The 9,588-nt window shown below is 53.2% G+C and overlaps 1 protein-coding gene and 1 long non-coding RNA gene across 2 annotated transcripts; one reads left to right on the top strand and one right to left on the bottom strand.

The window, feature by feature from the left end:
- Nucleotides 1-1,365: 1,365 nt before the first annotated feature.
- Nucleotides 1,366-2,678, top strand: LOC143268447 (uncharacterized). Its single transcript, XR_013044370.1, has 2 exons — nucleotides 1,366-2,134; nucleotides 2,473-2,678. It is a non-coding gene; the product is annotated as an uncharacterized LOC143268447 (long non-coding RNA).
- Nucleotides 2,679-3,429: 751 nt separating this feature from the next.
- Six1 (SIX homeobox 1) lies at nucleotides 3,430-8,100 on the bottom strand. The gene is made up of 2 exons (XM_006992725.4): nucleotides 7,271-8,100; nucleotides 3,430-5,200 (listed from the first exon to the last, which is right to left on the bottom strand). The coding sequence occupies exons 1-2, from the start codon at nucleotides 7,828-7,830 to the stop codon at nucleotides 4,906-4,908; spliced, it is 855 nt and encodes a 284-aa protein (XP_006992787.1). The 5' UTR covers nucleotides 7,831-8,100; the 3' UTR covers nucleotides 3,430-4,905.
- Nucleotides 8,101-9,588: the final 1,488 nt, after the last annotated feature.

Here is a 9,588-nt window from a genome sequence, read left to right on the forward strand (position 1 = left end):
GAGGATGGGAGAGCGGGCAGACGCTTTCCACGCGCCTCCAGCGGCTCCTTTTCTTTGTTTTTAAATGCTACTGCGATGTTGTTTCTCACTGTCTGAAAGGACCACAGCGTCTAAAACCCCGATTGTCGTCCTCAGTAGGAGAACAGGTTTCCAATTTCATCAGCTGGAACGAAGTTTTGTGTGTGTGTGTGTGTGTGTGTGTGTGTGTGTGTGTGTGTTCTGAGTTTAAAACGCGCAAGAAAATGAGGCCTTTTCAGGGCAGCGCTTTTTCTGGGTAGAAGAAAAGCCAACATTTCGTACCTAAATTTTTTATAGTTTTTTTTCCCCCGGCTGGTTCACCTACCTCTTACCTAACCCACCCGCCTCTTAGAGACGTTTCCAGATGGATTTTCTGGACCCAGTCAGACCTTCGAAGAAGTCTCTATGAACGTGGGGTGCTCAAAAGTCCCCTCTGGACTAAAGTAACCCAGCATGCCTGCAGCCTATGGAACTAAGTCCTTGCTGGGGTACCCTCAGTGCTAAATGCTCCTGGTGGCCACAGACACTGGTTCCTCTGGTTTTGAACCGTTGGAGGAGGTGCTCTAGGAGTTTTTTTAGAGCCTTCTGGGAAAAAGCTTTGGAAAAGGACTAACACACCTGTGCTTGTCAATACCACCCACCTCTATAAAATCTGGGTAGAGTTTGTACTTCAACAGCCAGAACCAAGAATGCTGCGCAGCTGGGTTGGTTCTTTCCCACTGGGTCTGGGACTGGACAAAGGGAATAGGTAGCTGCCCCCCAGGCCCCCCGCGACCGGGCTTCACTGGAAGCAAAGCTACTGCCCTGCACGAAAGGATATACTTTAGAAGCCAGGTACCACTCACTCCCCAGGCCTGGTTGGCACTGCTTGGACAGCATTTGCGTAAGGCGTTTAAGCCACAGAGCCAAAGCTGAGGCCCCAGTCTAGTGGGAAGGGCCGCTGGGGAATGGACTGCACGGCCGAGGTCGGAGCCGAGGTCGCATGAAGCCTGAGAGCGCTGGGACACCTGCGCTGGGAGCCACAGGCAGCCAGGAGACAAACCCCACTTCAAGGCCAGATGCCACCCTGCCATGGAGCGTCCTGTGCCACTGGCGTGCGGCAGGAACTGATCAGAGAGGTCGAGCCTTGAGTCTGGGAGATCACCCAGGACGCCCAGGATGACTGCTGCGTTGTCCCACCAGGCTCTGCCCAAGGCCTTGTGTTCTCCCCCTGAGGCCAGCCTGGCCTCCTCTGCTCTCAGGGACTTCTCAGGGGCCCACCGGACCCTGCACCTGGACGTGCCACAAGATCCCGGTCCCGAGACAGGTGCGATTCTCTTTGGCAGTCGCAGGGAGCAGAGATAGCTGCGTTCCAGGATTGCCTGGGCCTCCTCAGTGCCACCAACAGCCTCCGAGTGGACAGATGACAGACGCTCGCCCGCCCGTTCTCAGCAGCTGAAGAAGCACAGGCCACGAGCTTCTTGATCCTGGGTCTGGAGTCCTGCCCGTGGGCCCCGCGGAAGACTTTCAGGCGTGGGAGGCCGTTACGAACGCGCCTCTGCAAGCAAGCGGACGGTGCAGAGCCTGAGGACCACTGCGCTGGGGTGGCTCTCAGAAGAGGGCCCTCGGCGGAGGGTGCAGGAAAGGCAACCTGGCCCGGGAGTCAATGCTTGGCAACCTTGGAGCTAGCCCACCAGCATGGTCCCACTGGGAGCTTCCACCCTATCTCGAGATGAAGACCAAGCTGTCCTTGCCTAGAAAATAGTTTTCAATACCTAAGGCGACCAGCCCCAGTGGTCTTGAGTCCAGGTTCTTGAATCCCTACCTGCTAAGCCAAGGACTCAGGAACTGCTGGCCCAACACCTTGGCCTCAGAACACTTAGGAAGCTTCTTTCTCAGCCAAGGGGTCACCAGCGTCCTTGTAGTGAGATTACAGACGTTTTAGAAATCATCACTCGATTTGGTGGTTTTTGGTTGTTGTTTTTTTTTTTTTAAATCTCACTTGGCAAATGCTGTGAAGTTTCGTCCTAAAACCACTTTATAAGAGGCTGCACAATTATTTTTGGCTATCGCTATGAAATCTGTGGAGGAGAAACGAAAAGTGGCTCGCATTCGGTTAAACTTTGACTCCGAGAAGGTAAATTGGATGCCCCTCAACAGCTGGTTCTCGAAGATTTCCTCGAGGGAAAAAAATATAGTTAGTCCCCCTCCCCCCGCCCCAATGATTGCCCTAAAATGATTGCCAAGAAAACTCAGCAATCTCCAGCTTTCTCGCCTCCTCCTGCTCGTCCCGCTCTTAGGCAGACTGAGCCGAGGATGGCGGAGAGAGGCAGATTGTGCAATTTCTTATTAAACACATCTGGAATATGCACATTCTGGATCGAGTGCCAGGGATTTTTACAAAGAGTTTATGGCTATGACAGAAAACTGTCCTTTTAACGAGTTTACAAGCAGTAATCACGGGGGCTTTTACAGGACCCGCCGCCTTAGCTGCTAGCCAGACCTGCAGACTTTTCCAAGATCCACCAACCAAACCAGCAGGAAGTGGGCCGGCGCGCCCTGGGAGACAGAACTTCCACGACTCTAAAATTATGCCAAGAGGAGCTGCAAGAGTGGGGGGTAGTTGGAGGAGGAAGCGAGGGCATGTAAGAAATTAAAGTAATTGGCCCTTCCTTATTTTCCAGAGAGATTTCCGCGGTCTCTTTTGAAGCCTGTCAGGGTCACTGAAAGCTATCTTTGTGCCGGGTGTTTGTTTTGGGGAGTGAATGTGAAGAATGTGTGGCGATTCCCTGTGAGAGCCCCTCCTGCAGAGGGTGGCATTTCTCCGTGGCCCAAGACGTGGAGAATAAACACCCTAGTGACTTAAATAAACACCGACTTAATGATCCAAAACACTAACAAGGGAGATTGGGACCCGGAGCTCCCAGCCCAAATGATGGTCTCTGAGCGGCTGTGTGCACATCTGTCCATCACCAAGGGAAAATGACTTTATAAGTAAAAGTGATTGTATTTAAAAGCACAGTGACCATCTCTTTTTTAAACACAAAACAATTCGACGGTTAAAAAAAACAAAACAAAACAAAACTCATGACAGGGAGGCCTTAATTTCACACACATACACACTTCATTCCACTCAGGCCAAGAACAATGGGGAAAGGTAAGAAAGAAATATATTAATGTTGACATTTATAGATGAGGAAAAATCAAAATTATGAAACTGTCATGTCAGGAAATAAATAGACTCTCCCTGGGGAACAATATTTTACAAAGCACAAGCCAGCCAATCCCGTTATCCTGAGTAGAATTTTAATAAATAACGCCGTTTGTTTCACTAGTCTTAAAAGCTGAATACAGAAGATACATCATTTTGCCCCAGGCAAAAAAAAAAAAAAAAAAAAAAAAAAAAAGAACATGGAGCCTTCATGATTACTGGGATTTTTCTGGACACTATCAGAGAAAAGAGCTCCTGGTGGGCCTGCTTTTTATTTGTACAGATCAATTCATAATTTTAAATCCGTGTTCGAGTTCCCTTTTCAAAACAACAAAAGAGCAGATAAATTATTTTTACTTTCACAGTCTTCTCATAGGTGGTTAACACAGAAGAGCCGAGTTAACATGTGAACGCCGTGGAGAAGCAACAGTGGTAAACAGAACTGCATTTCTAAATAATAAAAAAATAAATAAATACCCAAGGCCAACGTTCTTCTCTTTTGTCCTGTCATTAACCTAGCTGATATCCTTGGTTTCAGGTGATAGACTTCAAAAAAAAAAATACCCTGCAATTCATAACTGCTACCAAGTAAGCAAGAAAACTTGTTTTTAAATAGGCCCCGTGACAGCAAGGCACGACTCACCTTTTTCAGAAGCAGAACCGCACTCCTGGTGGTCTGCTGGGTTTTAGTTTAGACTGGTGTGGGTACAATAGAAAAGAAGCCTAGAAACACATGCTGTTTTAGTAGCAAATGCCAGGTCGCGGCCAGGTTGGTTGGCACCCTTTTGCAAGGAGAAAGCTGGACTGGAGGAGTCCCCTTCGAAGGGGCAGCCTGACCATAGGAAGCCCGGAGGGCAGAAGTGAGGACCTTTTGGAAAGTGGGTTCCTCTCCCTGGTTGGTACACTTTTAGAGTTTGTCATAAGAAGAAAAAGAAAGAAAACAATCACCAAAAAACCCCCACTAAATTTGACAAAAATAGTTGTATTACTAATGTCACTTCTATTTCTAACCGCCTCACATAGAGAGCATTAAGACATTTAGGCACTTCTTTCCCCACTAATACTGTTATTTTATTTTAATCTACATAAAATTATTTAACACTAAATATGAAAAATGTAAACTTAATTTTCCCATCAAAACCAGCTATGATTATATTTTTCCCCCTATTCATCTTAAGAGTGCAGCCAGCTCCTCTCAGCCTGGAGGGTTTCTGCTTTCGTTATTTTTGACATGTCTCTCTTTCTCTTCACTACCTTTTCCTCTTCTCTAAACCATTCCTCCATAAATAAATTAAAAGGAAATAATTAAAATCCAGTTGATTTGTATTTTTTAATCTTCACTAAAAAGAAAACGAAGAAGAGGAGGAGAAGGAAGACGAGCAAGACGAGGAAGAAGAGGTGGAGGGAGAGGCTACTGAAATGGACGCCTGGGTTGTCCAGGACCAAGACGGGGTGCTTTTGTCCCCTGACCTTTCAGTGGGAGGGGAAATGCAAAGAGCATTAAGAGAGAGGAGGGAGCCTGTGCTCGACTGAGATCGCTCTTGGTTGTAATTTTTAAAAAAAGACATTTGTGAAAGCCCGTCATTCCTTTATGCGCAAAGAACCCCAGAAACAAGCTGCGGAAGTTGTTCCTGACTTCTATGTACAAGTGTCCCCAGGTGTCGCCACCCCCTTTCAAGGCCGCAGTACCTCCCTACTTAGGAACCCAAGTCCACCAGACTGGAGGTGAGTGGGCCTAGTAGAGAGTCCTGGAGCTGGTGCTGATGGGGCTGCAGGCCGTGGCTGGGCTGGGAGGCCGTGAGGCCCGGAAGAGAATAGTTTGAGCTCCTGGCGTGGCCCATATTGCTCTGTAGCAGGAGGACCGAGTTCTGGTCTGGACTTTGGGGAGGTGAGAATTCCTCTTCTGAGCTGGACATGAGCGGCTTGCCCCCTTCCAGAGGAGAGAGTTGATTCTGCTTGTTGGAGGAGGAGTTATTGTTTTCAGTGTTCTCCCTGAGAAATAGAGGACAACACCATATGGTTAAAAAAAAAAGTGTGAGGTGAAGGGGGGAGGTGGGGGGGGGGGCTGGAAGGAGGAAAGGGCGTTGTGCAATCTGTCACCAACCCAAATGGAGGAGCTATGCCTCCCACCCATCCCCAAGGGTCATGGGGGAGGTGAAGAGGCCGGCTGGAGAAACGGGGAGTCTGCTGCTTGGAGACAGCCCCCCCCCCGCGCCGTTTCTTCTGTACTCCTCAAAGTCGGATGAGCCGTGTTTATTTAAAATAATAACAATAATAATAATAAAGTGTTTTTTCAGTTTGTTCAAACAGCTATGGGTAAGTACCGATCAACTAGCCCCGTCCTCCCAAGTAACTGGAAGCCCTCGGACAAATGGTTGTCTCGATAAAGAAATGATCCGGGGACAAACTGCCCAATGCACACACACATGCTTGCGGTGACCCAAGTCAGTGGCCTGCCACCATCTGAGGAAACAATTAGATGACCAGTTTCCCGGCCCCTGTCCGGAGGAGACTGGGGTTTCAGAGACCTAGGACAGGTCATGGGAAGCCGTGCCCAGAGCGGCCCAGTGACCTGAGTAAACACAGGGAGCTTAGCCAGTCTCTCGGATTTCATCCAGGGAGTGGGCACTCGCTTGGCTTCGGGGACCGGCCGTTTTGTAAACTTAAAGGCTAGCTGGAACCGGGCAACCTCTGGGTCGTCGCTCCAAGTTCGTTTCTCAGCCCCTCCTGCCCTCCTCTCCAGCTGCTCGCCAACAATCCATAGCCTCCCACCCTTTCTCAGCAGGGAGAACTTGGCCGCCCCGCCCCGGCCTGGGCGCCGGTCGGTCCCGGCACGGCCGTGGGTCAGTCCCCGCACCCGGTCCCGGTCAACTTCTGGACTTCCCTGCACGCCGCTTCCGCTTTGCCAGCGCCGGCAGCCACCCCTCGCGGCGCGTTGGCCGGTCTGCACTCCCCCTTCCCGGCAAGGTCACTCTGGGGGAGCCCCTTTCGGTGGAATTTGGGCAGGCTCTGTGGTTTCCCACCCAGAGGGGAACTTGGAAACCAGATCTGGGGACCCGGAGCTGCCAGTGAACAAAGGACAGCCTGCGGGGGCCCTGCGCCCGGGTCCCCAAGACCAGCAGCTCTGCTCGGCGCTGCGCTCGCCGCCGCCTGCCCTGCGCGCCTCCGAACCTCGGCCAGAAGCTCCGCTGAGAACCCCCCCGGCCTAGCAGCCGCCGTGGCTGCGCGAGGAGGGAGAGGCAGAGACTCCCCTCATCCTACCCCCTACCCCCTAAAAAAAAAGCCTCGCTCCCGAGCTCCAGGACGCGAGAAGCCAGCGACTGGAGCCCCTCTCCTCGCCCGGGGCGGCGGCGGCGGCGGCGGCGGGGCCGGAGAAAGCAACCCGGCCACGCACGAGGGAGCGCGGCAGGCGGCAGTCTTCTCCCGGCTTGGGGCCTCGGATCGGACACCCCGTAGCGACTCCCCCAGATCTCTCTTTTCGGGGTATTTCTTCACAAGACTCTTCCCTTTGTCCAACTCAGGCGGAATGAACTCTCATCCATACACTAGCCGGAGAGAGCGAGCGAGAACAGAGCCCCGGAGGCATTGGGGGCTGGTGCTGACGTTTCAGACCAACTTCAAGCCGGAGTGAAAGGGCGGAGGTTCGGGACCCTCCGCCGCACCCAACGGCTTCCCTCGCGTACACCGAACCATACACCCCCTTCCCTCCCACCTACAACCTCCCTGGCCCACCCCCTCTCTTCGCCGCAGCCAGCCAGGAAGGCAGGAAAAACAAACCCAGAGCCAGCGGTTCCCGACACTCTTCCCCCACCAAAGAACCCCACGCGCGGGTGCTCAACGCAAACGCGGCCGGGTCCCTAGCAAGCAACCTCGAGAGTTCGTGAACTTTCACTGCAGCGCCGCAGTGAAGAGGCCGGGGCGCCACTCCACAGACCTCTGCTCGCAGCGGGGCGAGTACCGACCGGGTAGCGATGCCTGCCGAGGAGGGTGGGAGCGGGGCAGAGAGGAGCGAAGGGTGAGACTCCCCGGGGTCGCCCGAGCCCGGGCAAGCACGCCGCGTACCTTTCCTTGGCCTCGGCGGCCCGGTCTCTTTGCCTCCGGTTCTTAAACCAGTTGCTGACCTGGGTGGTGGTGAGGCCGGTGGCCTCGGCCAGCTCCCGCTTCTCCCGCGGCGAGGGGTAGGGGTTATGCGCGTACCACTCCCGCAGCACGCCCCGCGACTTCTCCTTGAAACAGTAGCTGGTCTCCTCGCCATCCCAGATGGTTCGCGGCAGCGGGAATTTTCGGCGTACCCGATATTTGCCCACGGCACCCAGGGGTCGGCCGCGAAGTTTCTCGGCCTCCACGTAGTGCGCTTTCAGCCACAGCTGCTGCAGTTTGGGGTGGTTGTGGGGCGAGAACTGGTGGCTCTCCAGGATCTTGTAGAGCTCGCGGAAGTTGCCGCGGTGGAAGGCGACCACCGCCTTGGCCTTGAGCACGCTCTCGTTCTTATGCAGGTGATCGCAGGCGGGCAGCGACCACAAGAACCTGCCCAGGCGTTCCAGGTTCCCGCCTTGCTGCAGAACCTCGCACACGCACGCCACTTGCTCTTGCGTAAAACCAAACGACGGCAACATCGACATGGCTGGCGCTGCCGGGGCGCACCGGCCCGGGCGCACGCGGCAGAGAGAGGATCTGAGAAAGCAGGGGGGACTGGGGGGGGCGCCGCGGGGAGGGGGGGCGCGGCTGCTCCTAACCCCCTCCCAGGTTTGGCACTGGCGAAGAGACCAGTTGGACCTTGCGGGTGGGAGGCGTAGGAAGACGGAGAGAAGTAAGGGGCGCGCTGGATTCCGAGTAGCCGGCGCACTCCGCAGCCTCCGGGCCTCGCTGGCTCCCGCCTGCCGCCGGGTGGATGCTGCTGGTTGCCGGGGAACTTGGTTTCTGTTCTCCCCGCAGCGGCCTTAAAGCGCGCAGCGTCCCCGGCACGCTGATTGGCTGCGGGCGGCGCCTATCCGAAGCTGGCCAGCCTGCGCGCCGCCCGGCCGGGCAGCAAAGCCGCGCCGCCCAGCCGCCCCGCGTGGGGAGGGCGAAGCTGGCGAGCTAGGGGGAGATGAGGAGTGGTGGGAGGGAGAAGAACCTGGAGAGGTGGGAAGCGGGGTGGGGTCAGGAGGAGGGAACTAGGGTGCTGGAAAGGGTAGCGAGCAAGTCAGGACCTCGCAAAGCGGCGCCCTCTTTGGTGTCGCCTAAGGAAGGGGAGCCTCGCGCATCTCTACACAAATCAATGACTGTAGACGTTCTAATGACCCTCTTCGCCATACTCCTATCCCTGTCCCTTGCAGTCCTGGCTTTTCCCGGTGAGCTCATATTTAATTACCTTAATGTTGAGATGAATAAATAATGGATTGATGAATAGCTTATGGAACGCGATAAATAATACAAGAGCAGACTAGGGTTCTGGGCTGCGGACACTCAGAGAGTGGCTTCTCCCAGGTTTGGCATCAGCTCCAGGAGCCAAAAACTAATTTCCTCCCCTTTTCCCCTTCCTAACCCCCAGTGCCTCCCAAAGGGCGCAAACACTCTGATCTGGGCAACATTCCCCTCATTCTCAAAGGGCCTCTGGATGTGGCATCAGGAGAAGGGTTGGCCCTGTCACAAAGACCGAGTGGATGGAGACAACCCGTGCTTCATTTGCAGTTTAGTATCTTGACGCTGTCGACAGACTTCTGGACTCAGTTTCCCTATTTGCACGGTTGAGTTTTTCAGCGCCACCTCTGTTGCCCATGAATGCAGAAAAGCTTTACTTGCCGGTTAGCAAGCATGTATTGAGAACCTCACGCAAAAGGCTCTGGATGGGGTGTAAATTAAATAAAACTGTGCCCAGCTCCAATAACCGTAGGGCTGTAACATAATCCTTGCCCTGCTCTGGGAGGGACACTGCCCTCAAAGCTAGAAGCACCGTGGCTCCAAGAAGATTAAATAAAGTGCGTGTGAGTGTGTGTGTGTGTGTGTGTGTGTGTGTGTGTGTGTGTGTATGCGCGCGCACGCTGCAAGGCTGGCCTATTTTGCTCCCGAATGAGAGGCGTCCTGCAAGTTAAGTCCCATCATCTGCTATTTTGTTTCTGTGTGGAGAATGCTTAGTAAAACTACACAAACAAATGGAGCCGTAATTATCTTAAGCCTCATTTGCACACCTTGTTCCAAAGCAATTATTAAAAAGATTTTGAAAACAATTAGCCTCTCTAAATAAAGATAATCTATTGTCGGTAGCTAAGACTAGCAGCAGATAAGAACAATGTGTGGAGATAAGGGAAGCCAAATGGTGGTTGGAGAGTGACTTTATGACTATACTTATCTCTGATTAGATAAGTTCAAAACAGAATTTTAAGTACACTTCAAAAATG

This window comes from Peromyscus maniculatus, chromosome 14 (genome assembly GCF_049852395.1).
Source record: "Peromyscus maniculatus bairdii isolate BWxNUB_F1_BW_parent chromosome 14, HU_Pman_BW_mat_3.1, whole genome shotgun sequence".
Classification (NCBI taxonomy): domain Eukaryota; kingdom Metazoa; phylum Chordata; class Mammalia; order Rodentia; family Cricetidae; genus Peromyscus; species Peromyscus maniculatus.